The sequence below is a fragment of the Neohortaea acidophila genome (genome assembly GCF_010093505.1).
Source record: "Neohortaea acidophila strain CBS 113389 unplaced genomic scaffold BDY17scaffold_4, whole genome shotgun sequence".
NCBI lineage: Eukaryota > Fungi > Ascomycota > Dothideomycetes > Mycosphaerellales > Teratosphaeriaceae > Neohortaea > Neohortaea acidophila.
This window is the reverse complement of record NW_022985513.1, coordinates 1,261,959-1,277,885: the sequence shown is the minus strand read 5'-3', so window position 1 is coordinate 1,277,885 and position 15,927 is coordinate 1,261,959. Positions and strand designations below refer to the sequence as shown.

Genomic DNA, 15,927 nt, shown 5'->3' with positions numbered 1-15,927 from the left:
GTTCTCGACGTGAGCGTGATGGTCGAAAGCCCGTCCTGACGATGGGAGTGGGTGTCGGGTTGATTCGTTGACAGCAAGCGCGACGCTAACCCGTGCGCCCCCCAAGCCCCAGATTCGACGCCTCGCTCATCACTTCTCCAAAAAGGAGGTTTTCGCTTGGAGCTGGTTCCGCCGAGAGGCCCCGGCGGCCAGCTGTAGAAGCCCATCGGTCAGATCCAGTCAATTCACTCCCCCGTTGCAAGTCGCCAGGTTGCCGAACGCGTCGCGCGCTATGCCTGTTCCTCGACTCCGCCCTTCCTCGCACTCCACCTCTCCTCCCCCGCCCTGACCTGCAAATCCCCCCAATAATTTCACCAACGGCGCGTTGCTTCCGACCGTTCCGCGCCCGCGTTAATCAAACGGTGCGCCAACCAGCTTTCACCCGCCAACATTTCTCTTGTCTCTTCGCTTGCCCTCCGGCTCTTCAAGAAAGGGTGCTGAGATGAGCGGCGTTCTTGTGTAACCTGTGCGACTCCAGGAATAGCCCGGCCAGAAAGGGGCGTCCCTTCATCTCCCCCTGCACGCTTTCGCTGGACGGGTGTCTTGATTTGACAACACACCACGCGCTCGCACCTGAAACGGCACATCTCACAACACTGCACCCCTGTACGTACTGTACCCTACACGCCGCACGTCACTGGCTCAACGTCGCAATGAACCTTCGGGCTCCAATCTGCTCCCGTTCATCCTGACTATGTCGTCCCGTGTCCTAAAGGCTCACCGGCAAGGTAGCGAAGCTTGGTATTTCATCTGCTCTATGATTACTCCAATCAACCCTTGATGTCAAAGGTCTCGGTAATGCACGGCAAGCCACCATCCTCTTTGTGTCATTCGATGATTGCCGATGTCAAAGTTCTTGGGTTGAGGCCGTCAGAGCCGCAGCTCATAACGCGTGTCTCGTCAGCGTTTCTCATTGGCTGATGGCAAGGCCGCCAGGCTGAACCTCATGCTTGCAACATGGGCCATCAAGCGATGTTGGATGCAATGCAGACATGCTGTTATCTTGCTGAGGGAGTACGACAGAGTTGTTGCAGTCTCGAAGGTGCAGGCGGAGGACGTGGATGTTGAGGAAATATCAAGACCGTCCCAGGCCACAGCCTTGCCCGAGACATTATGTCGGCTGCAGCGTTCGTACTTCGCCCTCCCCGTAGTATGCAGCGACATCGATTGCGATTGACTAATGTGCTGGCAGCGACCCACGTCGAGCAGAGATGCCGCGGCAGGGTGATAAGCCCACCGTGCCCGTCAAAGACCATGTCAACGGACTGGACTCGTCTGAGCAAGGAAATTCTAAGCCTGGCTTGACAAGGCGGTTCAAGAATCAGTTCAAGTCCTCTTTCCCGGAAGCAGCCCAAGACATCAAGATCATTGGAGGCATGACCGCCCTGAAATCAAAGGTCAAAAGTGAACTCCAGGATTCAACCTTGTACCCCGAGGTCGACAAAGTGTCGGAAGTTCGACGTGGCCTGGATCTGTGCTCCGAAGAAAAATCCTTTCTAGAGAAGCGTAAGTAGCTACTCTTCCACGCGGATGCCATCTCTAGCCTGATCAACAGCACAGGGACCGCACGCACTCGAGACAGCTTCGCCAGATATATTGGAGTAGATCCAGCATCTGTCCATCCTGATGATGTTCCCACGCTCTCTTTTGGAGGCAGTGGCGGCGGCTTTCGGGCCATGATAGCATGTCTCGCATACTGCGACCACATGCAACGAATGGGTCTATGGGACTGCCTCACGTATGTCGCGGGGGTCTCCGGCTCGTGTTGGTCTTTGGCGGCTGCCTACACGTTCGGCAAAGCGAACTTCGCAAGTGTCATTGAGCACTGCAAGACCCGCCTTTCGCCCTGGCATCCTTTGTCCGGAGATGCTGTCAGGACATTGCTGAGCTCGCCCGGTGGTGCTCACGTTACTCTTGGACCCCTCATACGAAAGAGCAAAAATGGCTTGCAGACAGTGGCAATGGACCTCTACGCCGTCTTCACAACAGGCTGGATCTTCTTTCAACACGATCCAGCGGACGACCCCGGTGGATCTACGAAGAAGGAAGTGGCAGACTATCAGCGTTCCTGGCAGAGGTACTCCAGTGCCCGTGAGCACACCGACACCGGCGCTCACCCTTTGCCCATTATGACCGCGATCCGACATGAGCGACCCTGGAGAGACTGGCATGATAAAGAGGCTCCTTTTCGCCAGGCCGATCACGAAAAGGGCGATCACGCTCGAGCGGCTGTGGCCTGGTTCCAGTGGTTCGAGATGACGCCGTACGAGATCGGCTGCGACGAAATCCAAGCCTGGGTCCCGACATGGGGCTTCGGTCGACCTTACAAAGAGGGCAAATCAGTCACGCAGCTCCCGGAACAATCTCTGGCTTTGCTCCTTGGCCTGTGCACAAGTGCTCCTGCTGGCCCGCTCACTTCCTACCTCGCCACAATCAGTCGGAACCTACCTTCAAATTTCTTGGGCAACTGGATTCATTCCATGGCCCATGCAGTCACCAAGATCTGGGGTAAGCAGGGAACAGAAGAGTTTGAGAACCATCACCCGCTGCATGCGTGTAATGAACATAACTTCATGTACCAGTATACGCATGTCGACGCCGGCTCAAGAAGACCTCCCGGGATCGAGAACTCGCCGAGGATCCACCTTATTGATAGTGGCATGGATAACAACTGCCCAACCTACGTCCTCCTGCATCCGAAGCGAGGCGCAGACGTCATCATCAACATGGACGCCTCAAGCGACGTTCAAAAGGATACCTTCCCAGAGCGTGTGAATCAGATAGGAGGCCGCCGTGGCCTGCAATTCCAGAGGAGACACAAAGATGCCAAGCCTGGAGGTGATCCCAAGGATCCCGACAGATTCAAAGGAATGTACGCACAAGTCTTCGACGGCACTACATCGGAGAGGCCGGCGACCGTGACCGATTCATACGGCCGAACTGTCCCGACGCCTCCCGCAGAAGTCTATCCCCACGGTTGCACGATGATCTATATGCCCTTGTTGCCCAACGAGCGAGCCGTTGCCGACTTTGACCCGTCCACTGCAAAGTTCTCAGGGAGTTACAATCTCGTCTGGACTCCGGAGCAAGTTGACACGCTGGTGAAGGTATGTCATGCGAATTTCGAGGAAGGAGAGGCGACGATCAAAGCGGCCTTGTATGAAGCGTGGCAACGAAAGACGGCTGCTCGGATAGCAAGAGAGGGATAGTCAGGGAGCTTCGATAGGGGCCAACAAGGTGGGAATCTATCTATACTCTGCTCTAGTCTAAGAGGGACATACTCTAATATACATCCCTGGCTCACTTCAACAACGCATCTCGGAATTCTATCCTGGCTCGTTGAGCCTTCGCATCCCAGCTTGCAACAGTGACACTGCGCATATCCCGCACAACCCAGTCCGCGCCAGCCTCCCATAATTGGTCAATTCGATGAGTAGTCGCGAGCGCTACAACCCGATACCCAGCCGCTTTGCCCGCCCTCACTCCCGCAGGCGCGTCCTCGAGAACAAGAATCTGGCTGGGGTCGACATCTGCCAAACCCAGCTGCTTCGCGCCAAGCTTGTAGCAAGCGGGATCTGGTTTGCCCTTTTCGACATGCTCCGCGCTCACGAGGGTCTTTGGCCGAGCAAGTTGAAGGACCTTCAGCCAGCCGGAGAATAGCGGTGTGGTTCCAGAGGTTACAATGGCCCAAGGGATGGTAGCTTGGTTCAGTCTGTCGAGGAGAGCCCTGGCGCCGGGTACTTCCACAGCATCGTGGCCGTATTGGATGGGAATCTGTCCCTCCGCATGACAAACATCTAGTGCGGTCACGGTTAGCTCGTCGGTCCGTACGTGGTGCTCAAAGGTTGGGGGGTTGCGCACAATCCCAGTTTGCCAGCTGCGGGGCGTGGATCCCAAGCACCTCGATAGTGCGCCTGCCATGTGATGTTTGCAAGATGTCTGTACCGCTGCGCTTAGTGAATGTATTGGCGGCATCGTGAAGAGGGCTCGGCGACTCACAGTTTGGATCTACGCCAATCTCCTTCCCCAGCTGGTGCCAGAACTTCACAATGGCATCGGTAGAGTCGATGATTGTGCCGTCCAGGTCGAAGAGCTTCGATTAAAGTCAACGGACGGTTCAAAGGGAAAGGGAGAATTGTGCGAACGACATACCAGTGCGGCAAAGTCATGTTCTTCGGGTGGCGCGGAGAAGTTGACATTCTCAAGATGAGGCATATTGACGGCGAGGGTGGAGAGGTGAAAGACAGGAGAAATGGACTGGGCCGAAACGCAGACCTACTGGCTTTTCTACCGCCACTCTTTCGCGCCGTGTTGGGCGGCGTGTTGACAAGAGCCGCGTCGGCGAATGTCCCAAAACCTTTTAAAGCAACCTCGTGGCGAGCGGCACGGACTGCCGCTTTGGGACTTGCCGCCTGAGGTGTTCTCAAGTTCACTTCACTTCACCTCCATCGTTTGCCTTGCTACAACTTCCACGCTGCCACCACCTTTCTCTGGCTACGATACTGCGACGATCTGTATGAATGGAGTCTACGACGCTGCTATGAAGGCACTGAATAGTTCGGGCAGCACCGCCACCGCCGCCGCAGCAACTCACGAGTTCACCTGCCGGGCGAGATATCGCAAGATGCGCTTCGCAGCCAAACACATCGTAGGCAGTCACGCTGATAGACTGTGTATCAGAGCGCTGCAGCATAGTCTTGTATTCACCAACTTCACCTCGGACAACGTGTGCATTTGCATTTGCGTGTGCAGTTCTCATTCTCACATGCCAGTCACCTACTTCAAAAGGTAGGAAGCTTCTCTCTTCTTCACCACCACACAACCATCTTGATGGGCTGACAAGGACCGGAACACTTTCTTCTTCATTCCAATCTCATCCTAATCCGTCACAATCTCCATGGTATTCTTGGCTCCGCTCGGAGTTGCTATTGTCCCGACAATCTAGCATCTCACATGAGACACCTATTGTGATTCTCCCTATTGTCCCCCAGCCTCAAGATTCACTTCTCTCACTGGAACATCTACAAACCTTCCCTTGGATCATTCCTTCGACACATAAAACTATCTGCAGAAAGTGCAATTCCCGGGAGCAACGATGGCCGGTCTCAATTCAGACCCGTTCGCTCAGCTCCCCATCGAGGTAATGGATGCAACGTAAAACACGGCTTTGCATCTCACGACGCTAACCTTGTTGTACAGACGAATCAACACATTGCCTCCTTTCTCGAATACGACCAGGACCTCTGCAGCTACCGACTCATCTGCCAATCCACCCTCAATGCGATCGACGCAGACAACTGCTCCTTCTGGCGCCGACGCTTCCTCACTCGCTTCGAAAAGCCAAGCTGGTCAGGCTCGAATGCTCAGTACAAGTCTAGCTACCAGAAAAGGCAGAATGTGCTGAAGCACGGTGCATTCTTCAAACAAGGTCGCACGCTGGAGGAGTATAAATGTCTCGAAGTCTTGCGAGACCTCATCGTCGGTGTGTGGCAGCTTCTGGCACATGATGAAGAAATCCTGCTGATGACATGTCCAGAGTCGTTCTCCAGCAAACCCAGCGCAGAGGATCAGGTCTACGAGTCCCTCAATCTCCAGACCATCCTGAAGTTCATCGTCGCCAACAACTTTCTGCAAAGCGTCTTCCAGCCCTTTCGGAGCACCCGTCCTCAAATGTCCATCAAACCCCTCCTGCATACCCTTCAGATCCTTTGCGCCCCGATGCTCCTGAGCCTTGAGCCACACATCATGAACCACCACTTCGGCTTCCCAGACTCCCAGTCCGCAGTCTACTCGTGCGGCTTTAAATACCCTCTCATTGCCGGCATCGACGACCGCACCATCAATATGGATCTACTCCTCCACAACGTCAACTTCTGGAAATACCACATGATTCGCGAGGCAGAAGCCACCCTCTTCCAATCCTTCTCCCAGCTGGACGACGACGAGCGTCCGCGCTGGTGGAGCACGCAACTGACCCAGAAACGACAGCCACTAGGACGTCACTGGAAGGGAAGCTATGCCTATCTCTCCCTCAAAGAAGTCAAGGCCCTCCGTCAGGGTGGAAGCGACGACCAGATCCAGGACTGCTTCGCGGGAGAAGATGACGCCTTCGCCTTCCAAGACATGCGACTGGACGAAGTGGAAGACGACCAGCCATTCCCCTGGCCCCCTCTCTTCGAACGCCACCTGCAATCGCTCAAACAGCCCACCAACCACGCCAAAACCCGCGCCCAGAGGCGCTCCACCGCATCATCGTCCGAAGATCCCGCCAGCCCGACCAAAGCCGTCAGCTTCCGCTTCAATGGCGAAGGCATCGACACGTCGGAGTCGTTCCTCGCTACCGGCTGGCTGAACCCGCTGCCTCCGCAACAGGGTATTCCCGGCTGGCAACGCGTGACGATGATGAAGTACTTCGCCGACGAGGACACGGGGTCCATCGACACCGAGGCGCTCTGGGCTTACGAAGGCGTTGTGCTGCCTGGGGGTCAGATCATGCTGGGCCGCTGGTGGAGTGTCGCCGACACGGATGACGAGATGTATTCCGGCCCCTTCATCTTGTGGTGTGTGGATGGGCCGAAGTACGATGCTACGGGGGAGGGGGAGGAGGAGATGGATGACGGGCCTTCCATGGTCCTGGACGGGTGAGTTGGGCTCGAAGCAAATGCGGACTATCACGCAGTCCTTCCACGGCAGATTAGTCGTGGTTGGATTGGGGCACACACCGTGCACATTAATAATCGGACTGGGGAATATTTTTATGGGTTCTGGGCACGACATTCGGGAAGGTTCAAGACTTAATTACATGAGAGTGGAGGATGTGTGCTACTGATATAGTCACTGGTATTCTTGGTATTTAGTCGCCTCAGGCGCCTTTACTGAAAAAGTCGACGTACCCAGCATTCCCATGAAGAATACATCCTCACAGGCAAATGCAATGATCCTGTCCAACGCCACGCTGGCTCAACGAAAGAAATAACGCGGCTGCAGAACTCTTCAATCCTTTGCAATCATCCCCGCACTCACGTGCTCCCCGTCGGACCCGTTCAAGACGCCCAGGAACCTCGCATAAGGCACCGTAATCCTCTGCAAGTCGCGATGCTTCCCAAGCACCATCACCGCTTCTCTCAACAAATCCTCTCGTTTCCATCCGACGATCTCATCCGACTCGCCCCACTGCGCACCCGCACTCTCACTGCCGGCGACTTCGTCCTCGTCCTCAAAGATCCTGCCCATCAGACTCTTGAGCAACTCCTCTACCTTGCCTCTCAAGCCCTCCGCACCGATACGTTTGGCGTACATGACCAGATACACTCTGAACTCGTCCTTGGCGCCGAGCGTGAAAGCAGCAGCCAGGCGGTTCTCCAAGTGCGCGATGCTTACGCTCGTTTCGAAGCCCTCGAAGCCCTCCGCACTGAGGAGCTGCTTGACAAGCCTTTGCAAGAAGTAGGCGCGCCCCTTAAGCAAGCTCTGCGCAGTGGTGTTGCGCTCCAGCAGTGGGATGATGCCTGCTGAGACGTTTTCGGGGTTGATTTCGTCGAGGAAAGCGTCGTCGCCGTCATTCTTCGCGCCACCATTCCGGTTGATGCTTGATGCTGCCAACGAAGACGTGTCCATGGTGTTCCAGTACTGGCTTCCCACCGCCCACCAGCTCTCGCTCAATCGTTGCCAGACGAACATGTCCCTGTTGTAGACGAAACCATCGCCGTTGCTCATCCCAACCACCACTCTACCGAGGCTGTTCAACCGTGCAAACATGAGACTGGGAGCAGACGTCAAATGCTGTCCATGCATCGTCGACGCCGCATCCAACACAGGCGCTAGGCTCACAGGCGGGTGAGGCGAGGACATGCTCCTGATGTTCCAGACATAGCATTGACCGACAGCAGTGAGGGCGAGCAACCACCAGCCCCTACAATCAAGTATGACTGGTTGTGCTTCGAGGATTGAGGCATTCAGAAGTCTTCTGCCCGCCGCTGTCCAAATGTGAAGCGATCCGTCTTCGCACCCAACAGCCCAGAAGTTGCGGTTGCCGGTCACCAGGAGCGCAGCTTTGGGCACGAAATCCTGCCAGAGAACCTGGTTTCTCCTTGACAGCGTTATGCGGGTAGGTTCGCGGTCCTGTGCCCGGCCTGTCCTAGAAGGTCCGGAGGCATTCCTCGCTTCGAAGACAATCGAGCCTTCTGCATCCGACTGCGGCTGGACGCCGTCAATCTGCATCGACTGCTCTCCGTTTTCGGCGGTGGCCTTGGTTGGGTCCAGTGGCCGGACAATCACACTGCGGACCATTGGCACCGCCAGCCTGATCTGGCTGACGGAAAGGCTGGGATTGACCACGGCCGGGCGGAGCACCTCAGGTACCTTTTCGGGCTCTCCAGGCGCGGTCTTGGGGCCAGAAGCCGGCACAAGTCCATCTCCGGTGTTCTGCACGACTGGTGTAGCACCACTTTGTTGCTGCACGGCTTGGACCCGTTTCTCGTTTTTCTTCGTCTCATCGTCACCTTCCACTTCTGCGTATTTTCGTTTGTTTCCGATCAGCAGACTCGCCAGGCCTCCTTTGGGTAGACCGTCGTATGGCTTGCTCAGGTCCAGAATTTTTGCAGGCTCATCGCTGACGGCATTTTGTCGAAGAGCAGCCTGCAGTTGCGGCCGAGGCAGATTCATCTCCCCTTGGTTTGAGGACGAAACCAGCAGTGGAGCGATGCGCTTCTTTCCCTCCTTCGTGATGGTAACGCGCTGCTTCAGCTTGTCTGCCTTCTCGGTCTGAGGGTCTTTGGGAGCAGGCGCGGGTGTTGCTTCTTTGGATGTGGCAGCGATGCCGTTCGTGAGACCATTGGTAGTTGGCGCATCTTGCATATGGGTGTCCCCGCCGTCGACACCAGACGCCGCAGCGGCAACACCGTCTCCCATCAACTCCCCCATTCTGCCTTCCACGCCCTTCAGCTCTCCCGCCTTACTGCCCTCTTCCAGTCGCAATGCATCTGCATTCTCTGCAAGGCCTACTCTCCTGCCGGCTCCAAACTTGGAAAGAGCCTTCTCGTTGTCAGCCACAAGCGCTGGGTAGCCCAGCTCTCCGCGCTCAAAGACAACGGCGGCGATAGTTCCATCTAGTGCAGTGATGTAGACGACCTCCCCATCAGGACTCCACGCAAGATCGGAGATGCTCTTCGCGGCCAGCTCAGCCGTAGTCACGTACGGTCGCGCCAGGCTCGTGTTCCAGATGCTCAGGGTTCTATCCTGTCCTGCACAAGCAACGATGGTGACGGTAGTGGGCGCAACGTAGTCTTTGGAGTCAGTCATCGGAGGTGGCGGCTCGCGGCAGAATAGACGAGGCGAAAAGGCGACCACTTCAACAGGTCCTTCGTGGCCGATGAGGTGGATGCTGCTGTCCCAGTCGCCTCGTCTGATGACCGCCACCGAGCTGACAGGTCCGTTAACCGCATTTGCAGCGGCGATGTGTGCGCCTTCCGGACTCCAGCTTGGCCGGCGAAAGTATGTGGTGAGGGGGGAAGTAGTGAAGGGCTCGGTGACGGTCTTTTCCAAGACGAAATTCGACGTTTGATCGTGTGCCGTGGCGTTAGGAGGAGGAGAGGTGAAGCGGTAGATTTTGATACTCCGGTCATCCGAAGCGGTGGCAAAGTACTTGTTGGCAGGATCGAACGTGATGCCCTTGACATGGCTCTGGTGCTGGGAGAGAGTTTTGAGCTTCTCAAAGGTACTTCCCGACCAGACGACGACTTTGCTGTCCAGACCGACGGAAACCAAGATCGAACTGTCGTAGCTCCAGCCCAGGTCTTGAACATCGTTGTCGTGCCCAATCAGTCGACGAAAGATCCTCCAATTCTCCACCGGACGTTCCTCTTTGCTCCCAAACGCATATCCCGTCGGTGCGCCCTCCTCCAAGCGGTATACACACACAATCTTGTCGTCTGCACCGGACGCGACGTACTTCCCATTCGAGCTGAAGCGGACGGACAGCACGGTGCCGGAATGGTAGCTGAGGTTGGCCAACTGCTTCGGCTTGGTGTAGGAGGGGTTGGAGGCGTTAAGGATGGCTTCGGTGGACCAGATGCGTACTTGTCCGTCTCCTCCTGCACTCGCCAGACGCGTGCCGTCTGGAGACACGTGGCAGCTGTAGACTTCATGTTCCTTCTTCTCTCCGCCATGGCTCAGCCAGAGCGGTTTAGTGAAGCGCATCTTGCTCTAGTCCTCATTGCCTTTAGATGAGCAGCGGTGGGAGGATGTGGGAAGGGGATGGGATCGATGACCGAGGCGAAGGAGGACACGGGGAATTGGATGTTCCGGATGGAGGGAAGGGAAGATGGGGTTGGAAGGTGGGAGGTGTTCATCTGCATGCACGCACTTTCAGGCGTCGACGCGGGAAGACGCGCGACATGAGAAGCTGGTCCGTGCACAGCAAACGCTTGTCCGACATGGCATGTGAAGATGATGCCTCTTCTACCGTATGTTGCTCTTCCCTCTCTCTCGACACCTCACAAAATGCGATAACCCATCCTCATAGATGTCGGAATACTGGAAGTCCACACCATCCTACTGGTGCAAATTCTGCAGCCAATATGTGCGCGACACGGCGCTCGAGCGCAAGAACCACGAAGCCAGCCTCCGGCATCAGAATAACATCCAGCGCTCGATTCGGGATCTTTCGAAGAACAAGGATCGCGAGGAGCGGGAACAGCAACGGGCCAAAGCAGAAGTTGCTCGGCTAAACGGATTGGTTGGAGGAAGCGGCACGAAACCGACAACATCACCCGCGCCGAAGATCTTGGGAGTGAAGGATATTGGAGGTTCCAAGACGAATGCCTCAACTACATATACGGCGCAGGACAGAAAACGACACGCAGAACAGCTCGCTGCCTTGGGCGTGAAACTGCCAGAGGAGCTGGAGCGTGAAGTGAAGGGGGTCGGAAGCTGGCAAACCGTTTCCGAGAGAGTCATCGAGCAGGACCAGAGCCCGGACAGGAGTCCAGCCGATATTGTGAAGGAGGAGCAAGATGACAAAAGTGACATCAAAATCGCGATACCGCTGAACAAAGGCGTGCACAAGCGTAAGGCGGAAGAGGAGGAAGAGGCAGAGCAAGCGGCAAGGAAGAAGGCTTGGGGCAGCAGATTGAAGACGTATCCAGGCGCAGCTACACAGGGCGATGATGGAGACCTTGATGCTCTACTGGGCGGCATCGCGAAAGTCAGGCCGGGCGTGGAAGAGGTCAAGAAGGAGGAAGACGGCGAGGTGAAGACAGAGGATGCGGACGACCAGGCATTATCAGCTATACCAGACGTAGATGCGCCGACTGCAGCTGTCAAGAGTGAGGATGTTGGGCCGGATCCCCCAGTCGTCTTCAAGAAGCGGAAGGTGAAGAGGTGAAGCACACCCCGTGTGGATGCGCCGCAATACCAGACGCATTGCATTTTTGACGATACCTATGAAACTATGAAACTCTGCATCATCGATCCCATTTGCGGGCTCTCCAAAACAGTTATGCAGTCCAGTATCCTTGTTTAGTGCTCAGGCGCCTCGTGCGATCGCGTTTCTTTTGAAAACGTCCGGTCCAGCGCTGCAGGCAGCGAGAGATTGGCGAGCCACGGCCAGTGCTGCTGAAAATCCTCAGCACCCTCGATCGCGGCGTTGATGAAGAGTGTTTCTTTGCCACGTGTTGCGGTTCGATTGGCAGCGCAATAGCCTTTCTCGTCATGACTGTCTCGCCTGGACCCCTTCTCTTCAATGTCTCGTGCGTTGTCGGATTTGGTTGGCCGGAGAGTTGACAGACTCTCGATCGTCGTCGACTGCTCATTGTCGATGGCGGTGAAATGCGAGATAGTGTCTCCAGGTTCGTCACGCCACGCGACCATCTTTGCTCCCCAGGAGTCGTGAATGTGCCCGAAGCAGTGCATTTGTGGTCTCGCAAGGGCAATGGCGGCGAATAGACTGGCACTTCCGGCTCGCTCGCGAGACGAGATGTAGTCGAGTACGCCTTTCGGAGGGCTGTGTGTGATGGCCACGTCAACTGTATCGTCGATTGCCCATACATGGTCGTCGTCAGGGTGGTATTGGAATCCCCAGTCGTTTACAGACTGCGTAAACGGGCTAGCATATACTGTTAGAACTGCGCCGTTGGTAAGCTCAAAACGGTGGATGCCCTCACTCAAAAGGTGAACTCCAGTTTCCCGCGCATTTGCGAAAAGCTGCTTCGCTTCCCCTACACGACCATACACCTTCTCGACCAACTTGAGATCCTCCTGTGAGGGCTTCATCTCAGCGATTTTCTTTTCGAACATTGCATCGTCCAGCGACCAGTCATGATTGCCGGGAATGACGAGCTTCAGGGGGGCGTCGATTCCTTGGAGTAGGCGGATCGTCGTTTCAAATTCATCGAGCTTTGACTCTTCGGTCAAGTCTCCGCAGTGGAAGACAACATCGATGCTTTCTTGAACTTTGCGGTGGTGTAACGCTTCGCCGTGTGTGTCGGAGAGGACTAGACATCGAGTCTGGATTCGAGACGCCATTTTTGATAGAAGGTGTGAGATAGAGGGTGTCTTATTCGGCAGATCCCTGCAGAGATGGTGGTGATGAAGGTGCCGGCGAAGATACAACGAGGGTGGGCGTTCGGTGAAGTGAGATGATGCGAGCGTCTATCTCGGCGGGGTCCTGCAATGAGAGTTGATTGGTGAAAGTGTCGTTGGGCGTATCAGTGTTCAGTGGGAAAGGAGTAATAAGAAAGAGAAAAACGGAGGAAAGGAGACGGGGAGCGAAAGACATTCTGGCTCTGTGTTGTCCTCTGAGGACAGTGGCAACCGCGGGTTGGCCAGGCTGTCGAGGTAGTGACGATGGAAACGGTGAGGCTTTGATTGGACCTCGTTATGTAGCAGGAGTGGCCGCGAGTTCAACTCGATGATTAACACCACCGAAGGGCCACTTTTGAATGATCCTAAGCTGTATGCTCTGGTGTGCGGCCTCATTAAGACAGAGTGGCGCATCGGCACCTGTACCGAGTACTGCTGCTCTCTGGTTGTCTGGCATGCGCAGACGGCGGGCCACAACTCGATTATCCTTCCAGGCCGTGTGGCTGGATGGTCAGCTCTCTGATCGCTGGCGGTCCACCTGCCCAGACTTCTACACCGAGTCAGTGGTCCCTTGGCAACAACGCCCCCTCCAGACACGCTCGTGTCATGTTGTCGGTATTGGCGTCTGGTGAGTGCGACAGAGCAGGTCTGATAACCGCGGATGATCCTCTGCCACGGCACTGCCAAGCGGCTTGCAGATGCGCGTGGAGTGTGGAGCGTGGACGCGTTCCGCACCTTGTCCTTTCATTTCTCGGCGAACGCTCGCTGAGGTGGAGAGCTCGCGGAATCCACGTGACCCCGCAGCACAGCACCAACCATCTCCATACCACTCCTTCCCCATTCGGGCAGGTCGGCCGTGACCTTGATGGGACGAAGATGTATCTCTAGCAGCATGTTCTCGTCTTTTTGTACTTTGGCATCGGCTGTCAGTCTCAGACGTCCTCCGGCCACGGAGCGTTCGTTTTCCACCAAGTCATCTCGAGGGCAGACGCTGCCGGCTACAACAGCCGCGTGAGACGAAGCAGGGACAGGGCGTGCGGAGCTGGGCCTGCGGCGACCCCGCGCTAACATCTCGAGACCCCGCGCGCCGCAGATGAGTTTTTGTGGATAACCAGCCAAACAAGGCGCCCAGCAGCACGGCAGGTATATAAGGCAGTGGCCCTTCCGATCCCGGCAGCATTTCGTAAGTAACCTGTCAGCAATTCTTTGATCTCCTGCATCTCGTCATCAATCTCTTGCAAGTCTCCATCCATTGCAATCCAATATGGCCGAAGAAATCCCCAAGAAGTGCATCGGCGGCGTGGTCGTGAACGAGGGCCCCGACTTCCACCTCGAGGTCCAGGAGATCGATGTGCCAGAGCCAAGTGAGTCGTTCGTGCGGGCGAAGAGTGCGACTCGCGTGGCTATGAGCATTAGCTAATCCACGAAAATCAGAGGACGATGAGCTCCTTGTCCGACTCAATGCCACCGGCCTCTGTATGTCCGATGTGCACTTCATGTTGAACGACTGGGCCCTCCCGCCCATGTCCCATTTCGGCACAAAGTGCGCCGGGCACGAGGGCGCTGGTGTCGTGGTCAAGATCGGGTCCAAAGTACAGGGCTGGAAGCTCGGCGAGCGCGTGGGCATCAAGCCGATCGCAGACGTCTGCCACAACTGCGAGCAGTGCTGGAACGGCCGTGAGTCTTCCCACAACCCCTCCAAATCCTCTTGATGCTAACGTGCCGGCCCCGGATCAGGCGAGAACTACTGCGCTGGTGCCATCTACACCGGCCTGATGTCGACGGGCACATACCAGCAATATGTGACCTCCCCCGCCATCTACACCTCCCGCATCCCCGACGGCGTGCCTGACGAAGTCGCCGGGCCGATCATGTGCTCCGCATCCACCACTCACCGCGCCCTCATCGATTCCGGCCTCAAGCCCGGCAACTGGGTTGTGGTCCCCGGTGGCGGCGGTGGTGTCGGTATCCAGGGTGTGCAGCTTGTCAAGTACGTTGTCCAACATCACAAGCATATTTGAGTGACACTGACATGATTGGTTCAGGGCCATGGGTATGCGCGCCATCGTCGTCGATGCCGGCTCAAAGGAGCAGATGTGCAGGGAAATGGGCGCCGAGGCGTTCGTTGACTTCACAAAGGAGAAGGATGTCGCGGCGAAGGTGGTGGAGATTGCAGACGGTATTGGTGTTCACGGCGTGCTCGTGACCGCTTATCAAGCCTACAAACGTAAGCCTCCTCCCTCCACCAACATCTTGCATCACATGCACAACCCAATTCTAACCCGCAACAATAGAGGCAATGGACTACTGCGCCAACCGAATAGGCGCCAAGATCATGTGCATCGCCCTGCCTCCCTCCGGCCTCCTCGAAATCGGCGCCGAGCCATCGCGCTTCATCTTCAAGCACCTGCACGTCATCGGCACGCTCGTCGGCACCATGCAAGACACCGCTTCTTGCCTCGAGTACGCGCGACGAGGTCTGCTCAAGAATGTCGCCGAGGTGCGCGGCCTGTCTGAGTGGCCAGAAGCGGTTCAGCAATTGAAGGATGGCAAGATCGTGGGCCGTATCGTTATTGACTTCAACAAGAAGTAGAAGATACGGAGTGCTGTGGAGAAGACAAGTGTATTTGTCTCCAAACTCAGGAGTGTAAATAGGTGACAACAATCATAACGTTCATCCCCAAGCCTTCGCACTCCTCGTGCACTAAAAGTCATCAGCATTGAGATCCTCGAATATGTCAAAGCTCATCTGCTCCAGTGCTCTTTTCGCTTGCGAAGTAAATTGACTACTTCGACCCGATATCACTTTTCCCGGTTGTTTCGACAAGCCGCTTCTCTTCAGGCTTCTGTTGCTGGCATCTGGGGACTCCTTCAGCGCAGTTCGAGATGTGTCGCTCCGCTCCGGGGAGGGATCGACGGCCGCGAGCGGCTTCTTCTTCGCGGGAGTCTTAGCCGGACTGTCAGAACTCTGAGCCACAAGATCGCTCGCAGCCTGAGAGCTGAAACTGAACGTATGGCAAGTGTCCGCGTCTTTCGGCAGATCCATAGACCAACCTCGCTCATCGACCAGAGCCAAGAACCTGGCAAGGAGAGAATTGTTCCGCAGCGTCCGCCGGCTGCCCATGACGACGAGCTTCGACCTTGCGCGGGTGAGCGCGACGTTCACGCGTCTCCAGTCCTTGAGCAAGTCTCCGACCGTCCCACTTTCATTCGAGCGCACCATGGACAGGATGATGCACTCCTTGTCACGTCCTTGGAAGCGATCGGCAGAGTCGATCTCGACGTTGGGGCTGATGCCTGCTTTCTTGAAGA

General features: G+C 56.2%; 7 protein-coding genes across 7 annotated transcripts; 4 read left to right on the top strand and 3 right to left on the bottom strand.

Moving 5' to 3' along the window:
- The first annotated feature begins 889 nt into the window (after window positions 1-889).
- BDY17DRAFT_127793 (putative cytosolic phospholipase A2) lies at window positions 890-3,294 on the top strand. The gene is made up of 3 exons (XM_033729380.1): window positions 890-1,166; window positions 1,232-1,545; window positions 1,600-3,294. The coding sequence occupies exons 1-3, from the start codon at window positions 1,153-1,155 to the stop codon at window positions 3,246-3,248; spliced, it is 1,977 nt and encodes a 658-aa protein (XP_033590985.1). The 5' UTR covers window positions 890-1,152; the 3' UTR covers window positions 3,249-3,294.
- Window positions 3,284-4,506, bottom strand: BDY17DRAFT_295593 (HAD-like domain-containing protein). Its single transcript, XM_033733323.1, has 4 exons — window positions 4,192-4,506; window positions 4,039-4,132; window positions 3,901-3,978; window positions 3,284-3,836 (listed from the first exon to the last, which is right to left on the bottom strand). The coding sequence occupies exons 1-4, from the start codon at window positions 4,252-4,254 to the stop codon at window positions 3,340-3,342; spliced, it is 732 nt and encodes a 243-aa protein (XP_033590984.1). The 5' UTR covers window positions 4,255-4,506; the 3' UTR covers window positions 3,284-3,339.
- Window positions 4,507-4,983: 477 nt separating this feature from the next.
- On the top strand, window positions 4,984-6,909 carry BDY17DRAFT_127905 (uncharacterized protein). Its single transcript, XM_033729381.1, has 3 exons — window positions 4,984-5,179; window positions 5,239-5,521; window positions 5,576-6,909. Exons 1-3 carry the CDS (start codon window positions 5,135-5,137, stop codon window positions 6,682-6,684), a joined length of 1,437 nt encoding a protein of 478 aa, XP_033590983.1. The 5' UTR covers window positions 4,984-5,134; the 3' UTR covers window positions 6,685-6,909.
- BDY17DRAFT_295589 (histone transcription regulator Hir1) lies at window positions 6,891-10,391 on the bottom strand. The gene has a single exon (XM_033733322.1). It carries the CDS (start codon window positions 10,231-10,233, stop codon window positions 7,033-7,035), a length of 3,201 nt encoding a protein of 1,066 aa, XP_033590982.1. The 5' UTR covers window positions 10,234-10,391; the 3' UTR covers window positions 6,891-7,032.
- Window positions 10,392-11,491, top strand: BDY17DRAFT_295588 (uncharacterized protein). Its single transcript, XM_033733321.1, has one exon. The coding sequence runs from the start codon at window positions 10,559-10,561 to the stop codon at window positions 11,417-11,419; it is 861 nt and encodes a 286-aa protein (XP_033590981.1). The 5' UTR covers window positions 10,392-10,558; the 3' UTR covers window positions 11,420-11,491.
- Window positions 11,492-11,553: 62 nt separating this feature from the next.
- BDY17DRAFT_278988 (ser/Thr protein phosphatase family protein) lies at window positions 11,554-12,558 on the bottom strand (the record flags this gene model as incomplete). Its single annotated transcript, XM_033732022.1, has 1 exon — window positions 11,554-12,558. One exon carries the CDS (start codon window positions 12,556-12,558, stop codon window positions 11,554-11,556), a length of 1,005 nt encoding a protein of 334 aa, XP_033590980.1.
- Window positions 12,559-13,754: 1,196 nt separating this feature from the next.
- Window positions 13,755-15,285, top strand: BDY17DRAFT_295585 (chaperonin 10-like protein). Its single transcript, XM_033733320.1, has 5 exons — window positions 13,755-13,979; window positions 14,050-14,292; window positions 14,353-14,605; window positions 14,661-14,842; window positions 14,910-15,285. Exons 1-5 carry the CDS (start codon window positions 13,880-13,882, stop codon window positions 15,206-15,208), a joined length of 1,077 nt encoding a protein of 358 aa, XP_033590979.1. The 5' UTR covers window positions 13,755-13,879; the 3' UTR covers window positions 15,209-15,285.
- The last annotated feature ends 642 nt before the right edge of the window (window positions 15,286-15,927 follow it).